The 25,456-nt window shown below is 35.0% G+C and overlaps 1 protein-coding gene across 9 annotated transcripts in view; it reads left to right on the forward strand.

Annotated features, from left to right (window-relative positions):
• The window catches only part of LOC105217589 (kin of IRRE-like protein 2), a 392,862-nt gene that overhangs the window by 320,432 nt on the left and 46,974 nt on the right, over window positions 1-25,456 (forward strand). For all 9 annotated transcript variants that reach the window (XM_054225738.1, XM_054225739.1, XM_054225740.1 and 6 more), the window contains 3 exons: window positions 331-444; window positions 11,270-11,303; window positions 14,691-14,895. In XM_054225738.1, the coding sequence (XP_054081713.1) occupies window positions 331-444; window positions 11,270-11,303; window positions 14,691-14,895 (353 nt within the window). The remainder of the gene's footprint in view (window positions 1-330; window positions 445-11,269; window positions 11,304-14,690; window positions 14,896-25,456) is intronic.

A 25,456-nucleotide genomic window follows, 5' to 3' on the forward strand; every position in this document is an offset into this window, starting at 1 on the left:
AATTTGGAACGCGTGGAACAAAAATTAAATGCTCAACTCAAATATACATACAATCAATAAATAAATACTTGTGCCATCAATAATGGCAATGAATACCAAAAATAACAACAACAATAAAAACAACTCAATAATATTGCATTAAAATGCATTTCGCCTAAAAAAAACTTTTGGCTCTTACCGCTGCCTCATGCGCGTTATCGTCGTTATAAATGTCAAAAAAAAAAACAACAACAACGCATACCTGCTGTCACATCCATCACCCCGCTGCTATCATTGTCATCACCAACACGGCGTATGCCCGCTCGCCAACCAACAATCAACAAACAACAGAACCACTGGAGATGAGCTATTTGCTCGGCATCGCCGGCGGTTGCCTGGCCGCGATACTCATTTTAATCTGCCTCTGCATTTATGCGGTACGCAGTAAAAAATGCTGCTTCAAGGGTAAGTAGTCATGCTGGCAAGCAATGCGCTATTTTAACAAGCAATTTTACAATGAACTCATGAGCATATACATACATATCTGTATATGTATGTAAGTGCGTTTGATATGCACATATGTGAATATGAAATTATCTGCGATTTTACATTTTATAAACATACATACATAAATGCATAAAACACATCACTCTTGCATACATATAAATATAAATCTTTATTTCTGTTGAAAATCTCTTATTTTCATATAAAAATACATATACAAACATATACATATGTATGCTCTCTTCATACACACATTTAATTAACATTTATTCCTGTTTAAATCTCACTACACCTTCCATCAGCAAGAAATATGTGAAATATGCAGTTTTCGTAGCAACGTCGAAATTATTCCTTGCTGCATTGGCAATTTCCATTTTTGCCATTTACCACTTCGCTCTCAAGTATTTCGAGCATTTTTAATTAAAATTGCTCGTCGCAAGTGCATGCCTATATACGCGCATAAGTAGAACATAATTAATCATATGCACAATAAAGGGAGAGAAGGAAAAAATCGCTTGAAACTGATTTCAAAGAAAATATTTTTACGAAATTTAAACTTGCCAGGCATCTGTAATACTTCAGTGCTTATATCGGGCGGTCAACCACACCTCCGTTAATCTCTCGCTGAAATATTGCAATTCAAAGGAAATTTATATATGGATATATGGTATTTAAGAGCTGCCTCATACAGAAATTCATATGGACGATGAATGAGGAAGGGAAAAAATGTTCATTATATTTTGAAGATGCTAAAAGCTTTGGTAGAAATATATCGATATCCCACAGATATTTCTAATTTAACAATTTAATAATCTATCGACATTCGCAATGGAAAAATTCATGAATTTCGTATTATGAATTTAACATGGGGAAAATCTCACATATGGGTATTTCCGCCAGAAGGTCCACCACAGACAAAATATTAAACATTATTAGAATTACAAATTATCATTACAAATTAGCAATTATCTTGAAAATAAAAACCGTTCTAAAATCAACCTTAACACTAAATGTAGGGCTAATGAAGGGCTATTAAAAAATCCTATTGTCAAAATTAAAAAAACATTTTAGTTCATATTTTTTTTAGTTGAAAGGTGTACGATTGTCACTTTCGACATGGCGGAAATGCCCATATACAAAAACATTCCCTAATTGTAAATGTAATTTTGTACATGTGAAACAATAAAATTTGTTCGCAAAATTAATTATGGGAAACAAGTTTCAATATTAACAATTTAATTAATTTTGACAAGTTTTTTTAATATGAACTAAGGTCAATACATTTTAAGTAGTTCCTTTGGCTATATAAAACCATAGTTAAATTAATATTCGGTGGGATTCTTGTGTGGTGGTTGCTTCAAAAGGCTTCACGATTATTTTAGCGTTTTTAAAGCGTAAGTGCCTGCTGTAAAGATATCAGCGAATGTATTGCTTCGAAGCGTAACATCCTTTAGGGAAGTAACGATTCACTCTGGTAGCAAAGCGGCGATAGTAGCAATCTCTACCTACGCGCTCGAGATTGATAAAAAAAATGTTTGCCTTCACTTTCAGTCGATGCCAGTTAGATCTTCACAAATAGACTAGCTTGGGTGCCTGGTCACACGTCAGTCTTAACTATCGGAATTGGAACAAGAATCGCGTAAGATGTCGCGCTCAATGCTAGCTACAGAAATGTACTGAAAAAATACGAGGTGAGATCATCCCAACTTATGAAATTTTCCATCTATGTGAGATAGAGAATAAAATTCCTTGGATCCCACTTTTGTGAAAATCCTCGCGAATTTAGAAGAAACAACCTATACAGAATTGGTTCACGGCGCTTGTCGAGTCTTAATATCTAATTAGGGTTTTTTCTGACTTTACAAAGTACTGTCCTTATAGTCTGGTATATAGTGTATTCCTCCTCTTGTGGAGAATAGCCATCAAACCTAACCTTAGGTCTATTAACAAAACAGAGTTGAAGGATTTAGTGGAAAATCGCAATATAGTAAAGAGCTTTGACAAAGGAAATAAGGAGAAAGTGCATGCTCTGGACATCATGGGGCCACCTTCGAAATCGATTGCGTCCCAATGTGCATCCGTTCAAGTCATTTTAATACATTAACCCTTCAAATATACCATTATATATTTTTCTGGGGTGAAACATTGAAAATTGTTATGGCTCTATAAAGTAAATGTTCATTTAGAGCTCCAATACGAATGCTAAGTTCCATGGTTTCGGAGCTCTTGAGATGCAAATATTCATTGGCATTGGTTTTATATAATGCTGAATCATATTAAAGTTTAAATATATAATATATTAATAGTAAATATGATATTTTTTTTTTTAAATACGTATTCATGGAGAATTTAGCTTTCAATAAGCAATCAAAATTTTTGTTGTTGGCAACACACAATTTACAGCAATCATTTATTAAAAGTTTTCAAGTTTGCACTCGCCAACGGGGAGGCACTCTGTTGATTACAGTTTGCGCTTGTTGTTTCCTTTATTTATTTACCTTTTTCCCCATTTTTGCTCATTTATTTATTAATGAACTGTTTGTAAACGGTGAAAGCTGTTTGTAAAGGGTGCAAAAGAGAGAAATCAAATGTAATTCAGCACCATTCGAAATGGCATTCGAAAATGCATAGCAATGTTGGTAATGAATGTGAAAGGTTTGGCTGAATGTAAATGAATGCTGAATGAAAATGCAGAATGAGTAAAACAAAAGCAACAAAAACAACAACAACCATCATTGTGTGTATGTAAAGCGAAAAAATGCGAATAACGAAATTAACATTAGCACAAACAATTAACAACACAAATACGTTTTATTAATTACTGCCACGATGGGGCTAAAGGCAAAAACAAAAGCAACAACAACAAGCGTTTTTATTGTAAAATAACAAGCAGCCAACCAGTGGCAAGCGCAACCTTAAAGCACGCTACTCGCATTTAAACAGTTAGATATATGTATATGCAATAGCAGCAAAAGCAATAACAATAACAGCAACCAAATCAACTTATGCAAACCGTTATGCTGATTTCGCTCACTCGTTCGCTCGCTAGCCGCACATTTTTCGCCCGTTATTTTTCCGGTACTTTGCTTTTACTGCCATTTGCACTGCCTCCGGTTATGCTGGCGTTAATTACAAAAACAACGCGAAAACAACAACAATACTAGCAAAAAAATACAAAATACTGATATTTGAAAGGAAAAGCAAAAGCATTACAAAAGCGAAATAACAACAAAAATCTACTAAATGTGAACGCGAAAATTTGTTTAAAAAAATATTAACTTTTTCTGTAACTAAACTTTTATTTCACAGTAACCTTTGGTGTATGCTATATGCGCCAGCAATTCTCGCACAGACACGCTTTACTGCCTTTGTGCCACACACACACACATCCGCGCGAATTATTTGTGCAGCTTCAAAATTTATAAAAGCAAAATTGAAAAATAATAACAAAAAAATCGAAAATAAATAAAATAAAATTTAATAAAAAACAACAAAAATGTCCCCAACAAAAGCGGCAGAAACAATGCATTGTGCTATAAAATTTTCATTAATGCCTCTTCAGTGACATTAAATAAAAGGAAGATTGCCCGCAGCTAGTAAATAGGCAGCGAAAAATTGCGCTCACGCCCAACGTCCGGTCATTCGCGTCCACCACTTGCTGTGCCGTGCTATCAGTGCCAGTGCGAGTTTATGGTGCTTTTGTAGTCGCTATAACACAACTGGCAGGCTCGTTAGCTATTTGTTGTTGCTGTTGCCATTGCACTTCCTTATGTCACCTCCGTCCAGCTGCGTCGTATTGTTGCCGTCGTCAGCGCGTTTCCGCTTTCGCTTGCGGCTATGCTGCAGCCATTCGCCATACCGTCATTCGCCATTTCCGTTTCCGCTCATCGTCGTCGACGTCGTCGGTACTCCTATCATCGGCATTGTCGCACGTTGTAACGTCCAGCCACTATGTCAATTTCTTTCGCTCTTATCGCACACGCCAAGACGACCATTGCAGCGGTTGGCGCTGCAGCGTTGCACGTTCATTGACCGCATTGTAGTGACAAGCTGCCACAAACTGTTGGAAGTGTTTAATTGCTTATCAAAATGATAGCCTATATAGTTCAGATAAAGCATATCTTATAGCCGATACCTTAAACTGTAAATAAAATAAGTTTCTTTATCCTTCATAAAACCTTGTTTAGTCATTATATATACGAGGGGTGCTATATATATTTCTGGCCTAATAATGAAAATAGGAATGTGCGGGATCCAACGATAACAAACCATTTTTACGGCCAGGTGTTCATGCAATATCGAATGTATGCTGATGGGAGAAATGCATAGGCATGCCTCTATCTGAAGGTATGTTACATGACGGTCTTGCATTATCAGTTCACGTACGGCATCGATGTTTTCTGGCACAACGGCTGTTTTTCGACGACCTTCACGGAATTCGTCTTTGAGCGAGCGTCAGCCACGATTGAATTCGTTGTACCAGTTTTTCACAGTGCTATAGGATGGTGTTTCATAGCTATACAAAGATTTTAGTTCATCGATGCACTCTTGTCGCGATAATCCACGTCGAAAGTTGTGAAAAATGATCGCACGAAAATGTTCACGAGTTAATTCCATTTTTTGGCCGAGATGAATTTTTTAATTCCCTGTAAATAAAACAATTCACGATTAAATGACAAAACGTTCTGAGTGATGTTATGCTAAAAAATGTCAAACTTTCCAATGGAAATGTCAGAATGCCAGAAATATATATAGCAGCAATCGTATATTATATCGCAAACCAATGAAGCTATATAAATCAAACCCTTCTGCAGTTTCCCTTACTTACCCCATCACACACCATGAAAATAGTTGAAATATGATAATAACCACGCCCACCTCTCATACAAACGTTAGGTTGAAAATTACTTAAAGTGCGTTAACTTAGTAAAGGAAAAAATCAGAAACACTAAATTTAACAGAAGAAATGGCAGAAGGAAGCTGCACTCCGAATTTTTTAAATAATGGAAAATTGATGTGGCGTCGCACAGTGGTTCCATTTGTATGAAGGACAGCGACAAAAATTGTTAGAATAGAGATACTGACCTGCAATATACACAGCATATTGCTGTTCATGCAAGTCCGATATTCTGAAAAAATCGCAATTGTATAACGCCAACTTTTCATATTCTACATATATAATTCTAACTTTAAAATACCTGAGCATGTGATAAATTTTGTTCCAATTCCCGGATTTATTATTAATAAATAGAAAGAAAAACAGATGTGCCATTTAATTTTATAAAATTAAACCATTTATTTTTTGCAGTTCAAATAAAATTTTATTAATTTGGAAGAAAAATAAGGACGTTGTAAATTTCAAAAAAAATTCCTTTAAGTAATTAGTCTTTCTACAATTCTATTGTAGATTTTAATAATGCGCTTTTCTTTTTGCATGGCAATTTTCGTTGACCTGTAATAAATGGATCTGAGCTCAACAATAACATATTAAGTAAATCCGTATTTGTTGCAATTCGAGAAGTTTTCCTCGTATACCTGTACCCTTAATATACTTGTTTTTGGCTTCCGCAGCTTCCTCTGATAGTTCTCCAATGGAATGGATCCTACGGAACCATGCACTAGGATCTTGTGAACTGAAGGTGGAAGATAGAACCTAGGGTACTTCTCTACAAGCCCTTTAGCAGTTTCAAGTGCGAATTCCTTAAATTTGTCCGCGTTTATTTTATATCCTGATGACATAGCTTGCAGTAATGCTGCATATCTTAGTATGAGCTCTTCGTCAACGCCCGTTATTTGAGAAGCCAAAACAGCATTATTAACAAGTGAGGAAAGGCTAAGTTCGGGTGCAACCGTACATTTTATACTCTCGCAATTTATTGAAGAAATTTAACCAATATATACATGCGGAATAAAGCTCAGCGTATTTTTGAAAAACCTATAATTAGGTATATGGAAGCTAGGAGAAGATACTTTTGAAAAACCTACAATGAGGTATATGGAAATTTTATGACCCGATTTTAATAATTTTTGGAACAGAGACGCACTATTAGAAGAAAACAATTCCCTCTGAATTAAATTGAGATATCTGAGAGATTTACCCATATTTTCGGTTAAAATTTATCCTTAGGCGCTGAGTTCAACATGTTCGGGCCTTGAAAAGTTATGGTCCGTTTTCGACAATTTTTTCACAAGTGAAGCCAGAGATGATATGCACTAATTGAGTAAAGTTTTATTCCGTTATCTTCATTGGTTCCTTATGTTTACATTATAAAGTGAAGGAATAAGATGGATTTCAAAATTGAGTTATAAGGAAAGTAGTAGTGGTTGTGAACCGATTTCGCCGTGTTTTTTGTCCGTGTTATCAGGGTGTCAAGAAAATATTATATACCGAATTTCATTCGAATCGGTCTAGTAGTTCCTGAGATATGGTTTTTGACCCATAAGTGGGCGATGCCACGCCCATTTTCCATTTTGTAAAAAAATCTGAGTACAGCTCCCTTCTGCCACGCCCACTTCCCCAAAAAAATTACATCCAAATATGCCCCCTCCTAGTGCGATCCTTTAATCCAAATTTTACTTTCATATCTTCATTTATGGCTTAGTTATGACACTTTATGTGTTTTTGATTTTCGCCATTTTGTGGGCGTGGCAATGGTCCGATTCTGCCCATTTTCGAACTTGATCTTCTTATGGTGCCAAGGAATATTTGTGCCAAGTTTCGTCAAGATATCTTAATTTTTACTCAAGTTACAGTTTGCACAGACGGGCAGGATTTCAAATCTACTCGTCACCCTGATCATTTTGGTATATATAACTCTATATCTCTCTGTTTTAGTTTTAGGTGTTACGAACAAACGTTATGTGAACAAAACTATAATACTCTCTTTAGCAACTTTTGTTGCGAGAGTATAAAAAAGCGTCTAGCCGTGTTGTCATCGTTTGACGTCCCACTACCTCCTATTTTTGGCATGTCCACTATTAAACCCATTTCTGATCTAAACTTATTTCTAGCCTGAATTTTTTTTCCCATGAATTGAGTTTTATCTTCTGCCGACCTAATTTGCCATTTTTTTATATCTAGTCTATACGATACATCAATGAAATATTCAAAAAATCGAATATATGAATGTAAAGGTGATAACCAAACTCATAATGTTCTTTGTGGACGGCTTTTTGTAGACATTTATCTATATTGTTCATCTCTTTTGGTTTGGCTTGGCATATGTAAGCAGATGATGTTTGACTTAGTGCATTGCATATTTATCCATCAACCATAGTCAGTTGCAATTTGTGTTCGACGTTTATTTTCTGTCCAGATCTTAAATATTCTGTGCACTTTAACATATCAATTTTCTTCGTGAAATAATTCCTCTCTTCAATGCAAACTTCTGTTGTCTCTTTTTTGAAACTAAAAGGTATTGGTCTGCAGTATCGAGTGGACGATGGTCGAGGATTTTTCCATATAACTTTAGTATCTTGTAGTGTCGAAGATTTAGTAACTAATTTAAGGGGCACATAGGATGTTACAAATAAACTATTGTCTTGTAGAGTATTGTTACTAACACGTTGTTTATATTCACTGTATCCGGAGCTACCATCGAATCCCCACTTGCCTATCAAAACAAGATTGCTTATATTTACATCGGGTATGACGTTCAACACTTCAGTTTGGAGATCTAATATACGTAAAGCTGTATGATCAAGTAAACTTTGTAGCTCCACTTCAGCCTGTGATTCACTCACGCTAACCGATTCTGCATCTGGATAACTTTTTTTCTTTTCACTTAAAACCTTTTTATAGCTGAGCAAATCTTTGTACGAAAGTGTAGAGTTTATAAAATCACTGATTTTTAAGTACTGATGTTTTGTTAAGTTTGTATCAATTATTAGTGAAAGAACTTCGGTGTCATTTACTTCCTGAAAAAGTGGATTTGATTCCAAATGTACTTCACGTAAGGTATCCGCTACGGACTTATTTTCTGCTAATTTTGCTATTCTACGTTGCTTAGTCCGTTTGGAGCATGCAGAGAAATCAGCAGTTGGGCGACCACGTTTACTCGCTTTTGCTTCTTCTTTTTCAGATGGCAAAGATAGAGTTTCGAGACTTAAGGTAACAACCTCTTTGTAAGAGAGCCAATCCGAGTAGATTCTTAACACGTCTGACTTTACGCGATGGTTTTGTTTCCACATCACCCCAATGCGTCTGCATAAATATTTTACACATTTCAGTACATCATCAAACGGGTGTTCGTCACCATTAAAACCTGTTTTTCTGACTATATCTTCAAAAACTTCCTAAAAGTCGTATTTGATCCATTTTTGGAGCACCAAATTTCAAAAATATTGGAGCGAGAAAATATGATTTGATGAGACGTTCCTACGATAAGAAATTTAAATCAACATTTACACACTAATCCGGCCACTCCATTCGTTTGACAAAGTTACAAAATCTTCAAATACATTTAACGAAGAACAACAAAACTGAATCAAAAAGACACTTCATTAAAATTTGTTATTCTAAAAACAACAGCACAATTTAAAAACTTTAATTTCCATTTTCAGTATTTTTATTTAGACACTTTTTTGAATTAAACTTTTGCAGTTGAATGTACACGTTGCTTTCGCTTTTATTTTTGTCAACTATTTACTTCTGTGCAAGGCCGTACATATGTTGCTTTCACTCAAGAAGTTCCGTTAGAAATAATCAAAACAAACTCAAAATACATAAATTTGATGGCATATGCAACTATTTACTTAGCTACAAGCCCAATATATAAACATAGACTTTTTTATTTTTGTCGTATGGGAGGAACCACCGTGTTATGGGTCAAAAACGATATCTCAGGAACTGCTCGAGCGATTTCAATGATATTCGGTAAAGAATATTTTCTTAACGCCCTGATCACACGTATGGGAATATGGGTGAATCAGTTCACAAACACAACTACTTTCGATATAACCCAATTTTGAATTCCCAATGATTCCTTCACTTTATAATAAGGAACCAATAAAGATAGCGGAATCGAATATGAGGAAATCAGTCCCTTAGGGTAATTTTTCACCGAAAATGTCGCGAAGTATCTCAGATATCTCAATTTAATTCAGACGGAATCTTTTTTTTTTAATTGTGTGTTGCTGTAACAAAAATGTTTAGAAATCGGGTTCTAACTTCCCCTAGCTCCCATATACCTAATATTGGGGTTTCCAAAACTACGATGGGCTTAATACCTTATAAATCGGTTAAAATGTGATATACAGTACCGGACAGTGAAATCCGGACAAATTGGTATGTTGGTGGTGAAAATAAGTGAAATCGGTTCAGGAATTACCTCAGCCCTCATATACTATATATGAGGATTTTAGTTATTCTATTGAACTTTATGCCGAATATATAGGTCAAATTGTGTGTTATCTTAATAAAACTATATCAATAAATTGCAAGAGTATAAACATTAGGTTGCACTCAAACTTAGCCTTTCTTTACATTTTGATTGTTTTTTATTGCATGGGCACTTAAACCGAAAGTAGATTAAGTTCTTGTCTGTGCTTCAAGACTGCCTATAATTTTGAGTCCCTTGTGTTCTGCCTGCTATATCGATCGAAGTGGCAACACTAATTCCTTAGCTGTCAATCAAGTTGTCAATTTGCCAATGGCGTTTCGACAAAACAGCTAAGGCCTCAAAGCTACAAAGAGTATCAGTGAAAATTTTACAACTACACGTTTGTGTGTTTATATGTATGTATGTATATAAAAACCTATAGGCATTGTATTTGAAGTCTACTTCTGACTGCCACACGTTGTTGCGCCTGTCGAATTTAATTTACCCACCAAAAAATGTGCGCAATAACTACCTCACTTTAGCAAAGAATACGTGCCACGCCACATCTCAAAACGGAGCTGCTAAAACATGTGCCAAAATGTATATGCTTCCGTTCAAATACCATCGCCTAACATTTGTTATGCAAGCGCAAGTATGTACGTGTTTGTATGTGTAAGAAATATATATACATATATAGCATATGTATGTGTGTATGTACACTGAGCATCAGCTGTGGTGCTCAAAATTTTTCCAACATAGCTGACTGCGCTGCACTAATCTATCATCAAGGGTGTGCGCACGTTAGCCTATACACATGAAATTGCACACACAGAGGGTGAGCAGTAAGTCAACGACAGATAACTACTAATTTTTACAATTTTTTCAGAAAAAATGTTTTTGCACCGTAAAAGGTTTGTAATAAGTATATTAGGGTGGTCCTATGGAATTTTTTTCCAATGATAAACATGTAAATATTATAAATAAATTAATAATTATTAGCTAAAGGTAAAATGTATAAAAAACGTGTATTAGACTGATTTTTTAAATAAAAAGTATTACAACTGATTTCCAAAACCTCAATACTATTTTAATATTTTATGTGAAATATTGTTGTTGTAATGTCATAACCCATCTAATACCTATGTGACAGCCATTGACTCCATATAAATCAAGCTTCCTTCCAGCTTCGTTTTCCCTCTATCGTGGAATTATTTTAACCAAAGTATTACCGATTTAAAAGCAGATACCACAAAAGAACAGCCCTAATATATATAAACACACACGCGGTTGTACAAAAATACTTTTCCCACAAAACTAACACGTTGATTCTCTATGCAAATTTCAATAATAAAAAAAATATTTACTTGTTTCTTTCTACCATTTGCTCTGCGCTCTTTCGATTTTGCATTTTAAAATTTTCCATATTTTTTGGCACTTTTCACTCACCTTTTTATTTCTGCTTACAGGTAGTTCCGGCTATAAATCATCAGATAAAGACAGGTAAGCTTGCAACATTGCGCAATATTGCATATATTTATTATTTATGTACATATATATGTATGTATTCATAGCCTTTCATCCGTTGCTGTTATGCCATTTTGTTGCAACATTTGCCATTTCGAATTTTACTTACCGTTTAGGGTGTAGCAACAAAGTTGGTTCAACCACGCTATGGCATGCTGGATGCATGGTATATGTATGTTTAAATATAAATATTTCTACTCAAAGCGTGTAGAGATATATAACATAATTTTCAAAACAAATAATATAAAGCATTTAATAAATGATTTATAGATTTGAAACAAGGAAGAAAGTTTCTTTCGATAATTATGTTAAATGATTTGAATAATGTTAACCTTCAAATGACGATGTCATTTTGATATTATTTCCCAACAAACTAACGCTCACTAGTACCTATAATCTTTTCATTCAACTGGATTAGCTTCAATCAAGTTAATAACCCCTAAATCTTTGCATACTTTTATTGGCATTTTTGTAATTTCGGAATATATTTTCAATGAATCGCACATATAGAAATAAAACAAATTTCTTTGATCCCACTTCTGTTAGTATATGTATTTCTATAGTTTTCTTTTCATATGCCCCATATACAGTAAAAAAATAGTTAAAGGTTCTTTTAAGACTGTTGCCTACCTTTAGGATGAAAGTGTAAAACATTCTACACTTATATATATGATAAATTTTTGAGAAAAACCGCAGTCATTTCAATTACAACCTAGAGCTTTCGAACAAATCGGTCAATAAAGATAATTATGGTAAACAATTTTAGCTAAATGTCCTGACAGTTATTGAGCCGACTTAGGTGTCGAGACTGCTCGCTCATCACACGAGTAATCCTCTGGGCAATTTAGAGAAGCGCAATTGCTGGTTTTTAGTTCCAATAATATTTTTACGTCAGGAGAACACGGAGACTGACTAAACTTACCCGAAAACTATCCGATTTGGATATTTTGCAGAATATTTTATGGTCTATTGAAATCTATTATTGTCAAATACATAAGTGCTTTTGCTGTTGTAATATTGAATATTGCATATACTGAAGCAAGAACTAAAATTTTCTTGAGCTGTAAGATAAGGACTTTCAGCCAATGCTTTATTATAAAGGAATCCGACAGAATATAAAAGTCATTTATAATTGCACTGAATTTGTTTTTTGCTCTTTAAATATTTAATTATGACCCTTTTTTGTCCAGCAAAAATATTAAATTAGAATATACGACTGGTCGAAGGACTACAGAATATACAATTTTAAATCCCAATACGATACTCTTCACCAATATTGTAGTCTACTATTTATATGCATAGAACAATATTTAATGTAATCTCTTTCCATCATTTCCATCATAGTAGTAACATGCAGTCACTTTAATAACTAATATTTGTCAACCCCCAAACCCCAAAGGCTAAATCAATTTCAATCTAATTTTACCTCAACAAATCTGCAAATATATTCTACACACGGATTATCATGCTTACTAAATTATTTATAGACATAACTACAAGTGTACACTTACAAATTCGCTACATAAATAGTGCTTAGGGCACAATGGGTATATTTTTAGAGTGAAGGATCCGCTGTGTTCTGCCCCAACTCATTGGTATTTCAACCGCAACACAATCATTACGAAAATTGTTATTACGAAAACCTACGCTGACTACTTAATGACAACAACAATTTACTTGATAATATACAACAATCGATATTGGTTTAGTTTTTGCTAAAGAAAACAACACAACTACACGCACTAAAAGATAGCAATGCCCACACGTTTATATGTTTGTATGTACGAGTATGTGTGTCATGAATAAATTCTAACGCCGTCGACACTTTTGTCATTTTCACCATAGCCAAGAGCTCATTTACAATTCATCATTCTAACAATGTTGCTTGTTATATAGCGTTGACATATTTCCACTCTATAGTAGCCACACTAACGCAATTCGACCACTTTGCGTTCGCTTGAGGGTGGCTTGCTTGCTATTGTTTTGAAAATATTTTGCTGATTTAATCAATTCACCTCATTAGAGAGTTGTAGTTTCCAAAAATTTAGTGGGAGAGTTGTTAGAAAAGCCATCGGTTTGTTGATTGGAGCATATTTTTGGTAGAAAATGGTTTTTGCTCCTTACTAATGTTTAGCTTAATCTTTTCCTGATTTCAACCATAGTTGCTTGCAAAGCAAGAAGTTAATTGATTTGACATATATAGCAAGGTATATTCTTATGATCCATCATATGTTCACACTTGTTATTTAAGCTATAATTAATCTAAATCATAGTATTCATAGCAGATGGTTTTTGATAAGTAATAGTAGAAATCCACAGCAGTCCACAAGTACTTTTTGTCGGTATCTTTTCAAATCAGATTTATTATTTGAGATGCGGTTATGGTATACTTGCAATTACTTCAAGATAAAACATATGTATTCAGGATCTTCTACCAATTTCTTTAACGTAGTTCATACACTTGAGTCAACTTATTTCGAAATATCCAGCGGTTATCTACAGAACTAACCAGAAATACATATCTCAAATTCGTAACGATAGGAGCCTTAGAAGATTTTAACATTAACATTAATTTGGAATTTGGTCACTACAGAAATGATTTATTCTATCAAAGAGAACATACAGTATCAACTTTTCATAAAAAATAGTAGTTTATTTATAAAACGTAAATCCATATTATTCCCGAATGATATTATTCAGGAATATTACTATCGGCACCCAATCCCAATTATATATAATAGCCTTTACACACAGTAGCTAATTGATAAATTTACCGGCCTCCGCTCGATTAAAATGCTGATTAAGATCGATTTACCGGACAAAACATAAATGTTATTTTTCTATATATATTTTTAATTGAATTTTAATCGACTTGAAAATGAAATGCAACTCGTCAACAAAGTCCGTATTTGTAATTATATGTACGTTGTTTGTCTGTGAGTTGTTGTTCACGATACACGACGGTAGATGTCGCTGCTGGAAATAAATAATAAACAGCAATCAGCCGATGAAACTTATCATCGTCTGTGAAAAGTAAAAACATAAATGTATAACAGCTGATCGGTTATCGAGTAACCGGCAGTGTGAAGAGCAAAAACTGGTTTCAAATTTTTAATTGATCCATTAATATGAATGTGTGAAAAGGCTATTAGGCTTACAGCGACCCTACTTATTCTTCTTTCACTTACATTTATTTATATTAGACTTATTTAATGTCGTTAATTCTCATTGGCCCTCATTACACTCGTATAAATTGTTATCTCTATTTGCATTTAATTATATAGTAATTTAGTTATTTAAAAAAAAAAAAAAAACTAAACAACATTTTCCTTTCTCTCTTCACTAACAACGTTATGCCGCCAGTGAGAAAGCCGATTTGAAATCACGTTCGGACAGTACTAGTGGTCCACAGGGTGATTCAATATATACCACACCAGCTGGTTTTCATCATCACCAACAACAGCAACAGCAACAACAATTGCAACAGCATCATCAACAAGCGCAACAACAACAACAGCAACAACATCATCATCTACAAACCGCACACGGATCACCGGAGGCAATGAAGGTACGCATGGCTGCAATGATTTTACAGCCGCCAACTAGGGTCTAGCAGGCAATTAACGAAAATAATAAAAATAATATCAATAATATAAATCATACATTTAACAATAACAATAATAATATGAATAATAATATCAATAATATTGATAGTAATACGAATGTCACTACTACTACTACAACAATAGCAACAACCACCACAACAACAACTACAACCATGACAAATAATTTAGTTAGCGTTAGTTGTAGTAATAACAACGATTTGCCCAATAACAAACATAACAATAACAGTAATAGTAGCAGTTGTAACACTACCAACAACAACAACAGCTGCAGCAACAGTAAACCAAACACGTTGCATTTGAATACAACAACAAGAAATTTATTAATAACAGAGAACGCAGGCGACACTGACACTGACGCCAAAGTAAGTCCGGACGTAGCTGACAACGACACATCGAACGAAGGAGTGCGCGACAAAGCTAGTGTTAATGACAATAGTGCTGACAAGTGTGACACAATTTTGAACGAAAATCATGAACGTAAACAGAAGGAAACGGACAGAGAGATAGACTTAAACTGTGTAAACACTTCTAACACTAGCACAAATAGCGCAACAATAAAAACTATAACAACAACAGCAACAGCAGATGGCGAAATTGACATAAATCACAAAGAAAATGAAACAATAATTAGCAAAAATATTATCATGACGAATAACGGCACTTCCAACAGTGGTGGTAATCAAAGTAGTGGTAATCAAAGTAGTGGTGGTAGTACAGTTAACGGTAATACATCCTTAAATTTCAAAATAGCGCATGCTACAGGCACTAACGGTAAGCAGTTAATTTTTAATATAACCGAACCGCATGCGATTGCCATCACCGACGACAAGTTGAATAGTATGCGCGCACAGCAGAAACAGCGTCACAGTCAGCGACGCTTGCGCACCAAAGCGCTACTTGACAGTTTGCCGCAAAGTCTGAAAATGCTTGGGCGCGCTGAACAAGTGAACGATTACGAAGCGTTGCTCGCCGGCAGCGATGAATTGCTACAAAGGTTGAGCATAAATAATCCATTCTATTGCTTTCGCAAGCAATCGAACTCTTTGAAAGAGATGCGCGCATTCGCATGTAGTGTAGAGCGACGCCTGCGCAAAGTGCATTCAGACACAGATATATGCAGTTGGCAGTTCATGCCCGAAGTTGATAGGCAAGTGAATAATGGCGCTATGGCGCCAGATCGTTACGCACGCATTGTGTTAGAATGTACAGGTGACGCTTTGTTAGGTATGAGCGAGACGCGCGCTAGTGTATGGCACTGCTATGCACCGCGCAAACGTGGTGAGACTGCTGTACAATTGACAGATGCTGATGGTAGTGTTGTAGTTGTATTAGATAATAAGCAAACTAGTGTAGTAAGTAAGCCAAAATCATTGAATAGTCTTGAGGAGTTGCTGAGCGATAACAGCGCTGAGGAACCGGAATACAACGGACGCGGTTATCTGCTGGATGCCGTCGCTACGGAACGCGCATTCGCAGTAAACACACACGAAACGGATAGCAGTACAGTTATAACAAACCCATTCTCTATTTTCTTGGATGATGACATACAAGCAGAGCATTTGAATGTGAGCGCGCGAAATCGCGCTGCTTCAAGCGCTTCACAACAACAGCGGCCACTGAAAAAACGTCAGCGCTCTGAGCGTTCTATACGGCGCCTCTTCGATGCGGGCAGCGTCTCATCAAGCGCCAGGCGAGCGATGGATGCGAATATCAAACAACAAACAAAGGAGACTGCACGTCAACATTACTTGAATGGCATACCAGTAAGTCGTTTCGAGCGGCAAGATTTCGTCAACACCAACACCGCAATGACGCTAAGTGCGTCAGCTAAATCAAACAAAATCAAACCTAAACTTGTCTTCAAGAACCTCTCGTTGCGTAAGATACACAAATCAGCGAGTGGTTTACCAGCCTCAACACATGTAATTGCAACAAACGGCGCCGATACTATCAGCGATCTAAACGCGCTGCCACAAATGAAGAAACTCAAAATCAGCTATCCGAATCGCACGCAGAGCATACACAGCGCGTTAGATGTCAGCGCAAGCGCGCGCCTTAACATTGCATTAGTGAGTCCTGGTGGCGCTGTCGGCAAGCATTCATACTTCGAACGTCTGCAAGCAAAAACGCGCCAAGGTTTACAAAAGTTACGCGACAAATGTCGTAATTTCAAACAAGCTAGCGCGGCGCATCAGTATAATGCAGGTAACGGTAATGGTTTTAGCACGCTGGCCAAGGATGACAGCTTTCGCTTTATAGGCGACCGCGCACGTATCAGCAGTTACGAGTCGAAATGTGCGGCGCTCAACGCGAATGCAAGTGGTCGGCAGCAGACCACAATTTATAAGAGTTACAAGTCTGAAATTGATCTCTCCAAAAATCTACATTATCTCGATGCTTACTTGGAGGAGAATTTCGATCAAAATCTGCGCAGCACGAAACAGTCAGCGCATTCGGTGGGACGCGTTGCGGCAGGACGTTTGCAGCGACAACGGCAATTGGAAAACAGTGAACTTAGGGAAAGTGAAAGGTGTAGCTCCCCGCGCTACGCAAAGCCACTGCGTGGACGCACACATAAACGCAGTCTCTCGGCGGCGCATAAATCATTAACAAACGGAGAACAAAGAGTTGTGCCACCAGCGGTAAACAGCAACAATTATGAGAATATCGGCACACTGCCGATCGCAAAACGCGGCTACTCCGACTCGCTTAGCAGCTCGGATTATGCCTCCGTATTCAGTGGTCCCACATTGGCAGTAGAACAAGCGACCCCGGTAAGCTCGCTTGGCGCCACAGAGCCCATTACGCCCTCTCTGGCAGATGATACGAGCAGCAGTGCGGGTCTACGTTATGAACATCCGAAAATGTCACAATATTTTTACAACAAACTCGCTATAGAAGGTTCTGCGGATCTCTTAGCAACCGCGGAGGAGCCTAGCAACAGCGAAGTGGCTGCTTGTTTCTTCAATACCTCCAACGATGACGATTTTGTAGGTTTAGGCGCGAGTGGCGATGCCGCGTTGTTAGTTGACTACAGGCGTGCAGCCAATTTAGACGATAGCATACGTATACTAGTTAACGAAGCAGAAGATAAAGATTTTCAACTACAACAACAACGCGAAAGTCATCCGACAGGAAGGAAGCAGCAGCGCGAGGCAAGCGCCACCAATGATTGGTATCGAGCACAGCAAGAACAACAGAGCACAACTGCTGATGAACGCAATTTCTTGTTGGCATATAATGAAAATCTAGCCGAAAGCCATTTCTATCGTTCGCTCAATCAACATTTACAACAACAGCAACAACAAAAAGACCTTTATCTAGATGTAGACATTGATGGCGCTGCCACGAAAGAGCCGGATGACAAAGACTTACATTACGAAAGCTATTTAGAGCATTTCTATCGCGCGAAAAGCGGCCAGCACACACGTAAGGCGAACTCAATTGGTTACGATGATGAGCGCGTTGGAGCAATTGGCATTAATGGCATTGAATATGATGACGAGGGTGCGGAAGGTGGTTATGTAGCGCGCAGCGCATTCAGACGCGCTGCACGTGGCCGAAAAGCTGGTGGTAGCGCTTTCGAATTGCGTCACAGCGCATTACTCTTAGTCGGCGAACAGCAAAGTAACAAAGATGTAGCAACAAGCGGTAATCGCGCCGCTGCCTATGCGCGGCAACTATACAATTTCAATGTCGATATGAACACTACAGTGCTGGCACAGGAAGAGAGCGCGTGTGGCGTGAACGCAGATAAAATGAAATTGCCATTGACAAATAAAATCGTAACAACACCTAAACCATTAGCAGCTAGCTTAATGCCTAAAAGTAGGCAAGAACAAGATAAAGCATTGGCATTTAGTGGAATGAATGCGTTGTCCTTGGCGGCGGTGGAACATGACAATGAGCGTCAGTTAAGTGTCGCGTCCAATTTGCTCAAAACACCAATAGCAACCAAAAATTCGCCATATGCTTCTGGTGCGTATGACTCTTATCTTGCCACAGCGCCTGATGGATTGAAAGATGTTCATTCACACGGTTTTTACAACGAAGATGTCACACAAAATACCACAGCCGCCGCACTAATAACGATACCCGCATCAGGGAGTAAAACACCTACGAAATTCCAACAACATATTGGTAACAGCATAAAGGCGAACATATATTTGCAAGCGCAACAACAAGCGCCATCAACAGCTGCTAATGCATTATTCGTTGACGGCAAGAAACAGGGCGGAAATCCGGGACAAAGCATGGCGCCACTATGCGGTGATGCAAAAAATCGCTACGTGTTGGACAACATGCGTCGACATTATCAACCACAACAACAACAACATCAACAAAAATCAGCAAACTCTGTCAGCTCGTCGCTATCACTATCGACATCCTCATCGTCAAATTCGTCCGTCTCACAATCTATGGTGTACCATCAACAACAACAACAGCAGCAGCAGCTGCTGCTACCCACCACAACAACACATGTTAAGCCTATTAAACCGCAGCATCATCAACCAGCACATGCCACCACCGCCTATCATACGCGTCGCAATTCGACAGCCTCCAACGCGTCATCTTCCGATAATTTCGACACGTTCATTACGCTGCGTAGCACGCAAACAACAAATACTGTTGAATTGCCATCACCGGCGTCCACCAACAGCGCAGCATTACAAACAGATTATCTACTTAGCATGAAACGTACAAATATCGGCGGCAGCAGCAGCGCAAGCGCATACCAGCAGCGTCAACAAATGTTAGCGAACGCACATACACGCACACACACTGCCGCTCACTATCCCACCTCACCGTCAAGCGGTGGCAGCAGCGGCACTGTGCCACTCATCAGTGCGCTCAATTATTATGGCACAAGTGGTGGCAGCAGCAGTCATTCCGATGGTACACATGCGGCGTACGCGTCATCAACAGCGTCCGCATCCGCGTCTGCATCGGCGTCATCATCGTCATCCTCCTCGTCGACACATCACAGATATGCACTGACCGCGAACGCTTCAGCAATTGCTAGTAATAACTATGCTTTGCTAGCACAAATGCATTATGCTAACAAAGGTAGTGCGGCGTTGCCGAACGCTTCGGGCGACACGGCGGTCGGCAATGCATTGCCAACAGGTACAGCCATATCGCCGGTTTATGCCACCGAACGAAAACCATTCATATTGGAGTATGAGTGTTAGCGTTCAAAAATGTTTACAGTGCGTACAGACAGGTGAACGGTGAGCGATTTAGTTGAAATTTAGTGATGGATGAAGTTTGTGGGGGTTAGACATATGGTAGTTTGAGAGCAGAAAAATTTACAGATTTTATATTTTTTAAAGTAAAAAAAATCTTTTTAGTTTTTTTTCATTAATTCGTTTGAATATTCTCATCTTTAAAATCGCCCTAAATGTAGGCAATGTTTTAACGAGAAATTTTTTATTCACACTAAACTATATTTACTATAGATCTTCAAGCAATTTCATTGAATTAACCTTTTCAATTGCGATAATGAAACTATCATTTGACATACAAAGTCATAATAAAATTATGTGTCACACTCTGCGATATTTGAAAACATCCTAAATGTAGGCAATATTCTTCTCAATGTTCGAAATGTTGTTTTATCGAAGTTCGAAAACCCTGTGCTCTTATTATATGTTTTGGAGAATTAAAAATATAATAAAGTTGCTAATGCTAATTGGCACTTTTACAAAATACTTACATTTTATAATTTTTCCTTAAATTAACCAACTTTTTATTTATCTCACAATTTTTTAGGTACTTTAATTTTGTATAACTTCTCTTATTTGATATTGGCTCAAGGTTTGGCTAACGGGCTTTCCTAAAAAATTGGTTTTTGCACACCTTCGATCTCAGTATTTCCTTCTCTCCCGCTTTCATTCTCTCAATCTCACGCACTTTCATCAACTACGTAACAATCTATCGCTCACTGTCAATATTCTCGCTGTTATAAATAATTCAATGAGAAATTGTTTTTACTCATAACAACATTTTTAAAAAATCGTAAATTCATCGCAGAGAAATTAAATCCAAAAATAAATAAAATAAATCAGGCCTAACTGTCTGCCGTTATGCGATTACAAAAAGTACAACAAAAATCAAACATGAAAGTCACATTATAAATGTAATCAATACGACATTAATACGTGTAACAAAAAAAAAATTAAGAATACAAAAAAATATTAATTTAAAATTTTATATTTTTATATTTAATAATAAAAAATAAAATTTAAGTATCTTATATTTTCACTATTATTATATTTTTATTATTATTGTATTTATTATTATATTTCATTACTCTTTTATATTAAAATTTTTTATATACATAATTTTGAATTTTAATCAATAAATTTATTATACTAAACTCATATTTTCCAATTTTTATATACAAATTATTTTTTTTTATTATTTAAAATCAAATTGACAGCGAAAAAAACCTTAAAACAAATTTCGAAAAAACATTTTTACTTCACTAACTTCTTAACGAACAAATGCATTTATTTTTAGAAATTACAATTAATTAAAAATAAAGTTGAATTATAAAACGAAACTTAAAAATTCTTATAAGACAACAATTAATAATGTATTAACTCGTGAAAAAAATCAAGTTATATATGCTTAAAAAGACAAAGTATATGCGTGTCACATGAATATAGTGGTGAAGAAAGTGCAGAGAACAAAAAAAAACGAATGCAAGCAAACTTATACCAAAAAAGTTGATAAATCGAAAACTATTGACAATAATGAGATTCAATTAAATTATTAAAATTAATATAATGTAATTAACTGTTATTATTAATACTAAATATGTAATTTCCAATAAGATTTTCTAATAAAAAAAAAATATATATGCAACAGAACAATTGCTGAAATTGTAAAACATAATTTAATATAAGTTACAACGAAATGTTAGCACTGGCTTGATTGTATTTAACTATATTAATGATTAGAATAATGGAATACAAATTTAATTAGTAGTAAGCAGTTAAGCAAAATTAAAAATTAAAATAAAAAGAAATGGAACTAAAAAAAAATTCATAAATTAACCTACATGTATGTATGTTTGTGCTATAAATCTATAAAGAGCAAATATTCTGAAAGTACAGCAATTAAGTACAATTATTTATGTGAACAACTAAATGTATGCATGCTTTTAGCGGAATTTTAAAATAAAAAACAATTTTTTTACTTCGCAAATCTATATGTATTTGAAAGAATACAACAATATAGCAAAATAGCAACACTACTTTTGTAAATAGGAGCTCATACTTTTATTGTTTGAAATTTTTTTCTAAATTTTGACTTGTTGAATTTCTAATGGAGTTTAATTATATGCTAAAAATGCAAAAACTTCAAAACTAACACCTAAAAATCATTAAACCATAGCTAATATAATGCTAAAGTCGACAGTAATTAAAAATTCTATTTCAACGATATTCCTAATGGAAACTACTATTCACCAACTAATAAATATGCGAACAATTTCGAATATATATATATATATATATATATAATATCATTCATCAAATATGTTTTCTAAAAAAATTAACTCTTTGAGCTTCTATTTGTGAAAATATCTACATACATATATGTATTAACTATATAAACTGTACATATCTCTATATACATATGTATGTATGTCTGTACTTAAGTCTTAATAAGCAAACGTCCAAAACACAATAAATACAAATATATGTAATAGTAAATAACATGTCGCTTACACTCAACAATAACTGTTGAAGACATTAAGCATACAAAGTATTACAAAAAAAATAATAATTAAAAATAATATGAGAAATGTATAAAAAAAAGTATATTATTATTTTAAGTCTCTCAGTTCGTTGCTGCGCAAATTTGATTATTACAATAATAAAAACACTTTTATTCACATAGATGTCAGTCTTTTAATTTTTTAACAAATATCATTTATGGTTTTTGTTTATTTTGAATTTGTTCATTGAAGTGGTATATTACTTTTGCTATAAAGCAAACATTATTTCAAATAAAAACTCCGTGGCAGCTATCTCTCCAACCATAGCTTGAATAAGACATAAGACACATAAGCTTTGTGAAAAAGCGGACATTGACTCGTAAAATGTATATATTTTTTATCACTACTCTCAAGCCACTGTTGATTCGAAAATTCTATAATATTATGATTATGAGCTTTTCAAGTTTTTTGTATATAATACAGCAAAGCTCGGAGCTTTTAAAGTACAGCTTTTCGTACATGTAAGCTGTGACAAGATTACTGAGTTACTAAAAATAATGTTTTCTCCCGTTGAAATTCGAAAATTCGATTAATATCATCGAGTTTTTTAGCTTTTTGGCATGATATGGCAAAGCTCGAAGCTTTTTTCCAGCCTTCCCAGTACAATAAAGCTGCTTAAATATTACTGACTCAAAAATAAAAATAAAAATAAAAGATAAAAGGTAAATGTTGAAGAAAAAAAACTTTGAGATAGTTTTTTTCTCAAAAAAAAAAAAAACTCAAGACATTACATATAAAAATATTTTAACTCAAAATATGTGTTAAAAATCGTCTCAATATTCTGTACTTCAGTTATTTAAACATATATATTATATAGTTAATTTTAAATTTATTTTTTTTGTCTTCGTACGCAAATTTTATTTTTTTTTTTACAAATTACAAATTTACTATTTGCGGCTTTAGCATTTCACTATTGTTCTTAATTTTAATATTAATAATTCAAATACGCAGCAACGGCAATATTTGAAGCCATTTTCTGTAAACGAGTTAGATTTTTTTTTCGTAATGTACATTATAAATATATGTAAGTACGTTTATTAATGCATATTCAAAGTAAAAAATACAACTACAACACAACGTTACGCACTAAAACGACTGAAGCACATAGTAAATGCATTTATGTACTACAAATATGTGAAGTGACATACATAGGAAAAGCTGTACATAGTATGTTTGTAGGAGTGAAGCAGCAAAATAAGCATAGCATATATATGAGGTACATATGTAAATGTAACGACCACAATAAATACTTATTTTTTTCATTTATTTATTTTGGTTATTCATGAAATTGCATTTACACGTAAATATGTATAAATTTTATATATAAGTATATATCTGTATACCCTATATATATGATGAAAGTACATTGATTTATGAGCGCACACCCAGCAAACCACAATCAATTGAATTATTTAACTATTGAGAAAGTAAATTCTCTCGAATTAACGCTGCAAGGAAATTGACAGAATTTACAATTTTTTTATAGTTTCATTGTCATACAAAATTCATCATTCTTTTTTCAAAAATATTATACTAACCAGGGGTTAAACTGACGGTTAATACTAGAATTAAACGCATATTTCAATGTTTAGAATACACTGCTTAGAACATATCATGACTAAATATCTGATAGTACAATTTTTAATATTCAGTTATATTTCTTATTATTTTAAACTTATCCGGAGAGGATCTGGTTAATATTCATATTTTTTCAATATTTTTTTTATTTAACACATTAGTAGAATATTTTTCAAATGACACGAATAACTATTATACAAAGTGGTAAAAAATATTTTACTAACCAATAGTTAAAGTGACGGTTAATCCCCAGTCTGAGACTATCTGAAAATTTGAGCATTTGGATACTCATACTGTTGTTAATACTGGCAAATATTCTAATTTTTTTAAATTTAGCCGAGAATTCGATTAAGATTAAGATAACCAGAGTAAACGTTTCATTGGCATGCAATCAATTAAATTCCTGTACTGTTATATGTATATATGTATGTGTGTACAAGTCAGTTGTTGTGTTATTTAGCGCATATCTTCGCTCAATTATCTTGTGTGCAATTTATCTCATTTGCGGTTGAATTATTTCCGCTGTTGCCATAAAGCTTTAATGCATCGTGTTATAGTTAACCACTCAATTGTGCCCGCACCAAAAGCACTTCCCGCGCGCTATTCACCACCTAACGTGCCTCGCTTTCACTCGTAACTCTCCTTCGCAGCATTTTCTATTTTCATATATTATTGTTACTTCTACTACTTTTCTACCAGTAATCAGCACATACTTGCATACCAAATAACAACAATATCAAGTAATTTATGTGACTAGACTCGACGTTGCAAGCATATATATAAATATATATATTTATATGAGTATCACCAGATATGTGCTTGTTAACACCGTTTTGCCGCATTTCTTCACCCATGTGATTAAATGAGATAGTAAGGAAAAAAGTATTTCCACAAGTAGAGGGGATGGAAGTGATGAGAAGTGAGTGTTTTATATTAGTAAATTGTGCTAGTTATACTAACGTACTTACAGTTGTTTTATATACATACATTTATTCAGTAAAATCTATTGTGAGAAGAGCAAATAAGAAAACGTCATAGTAGTAGTCGTTTTAATTTTTCTTATTATTTTTTATTTTTTTTTTCAAAAAAGCTCGATAAACTTGAGCTAATGAAAAAACTGGCTTTGGCATTTATTACAT

The sequence above is a fragment of the Zeugodacus cucurbitae genome, chromosome 2, assembly GCF_028554725.1.
Source record: "Zeugodacus cucurbitae isolate PBARC_wt_2022May chromosome 2, idZeuCucr1.2, whole genome shotgun sequence".
NCBI classification, from domain to species: domain Eukaryota; kingdom Metazoa; phylum Arthropoda; class Insecta; order Diptera; family Tephritidae; genus Zeugodacus; species Zeugodacus cucurbitae.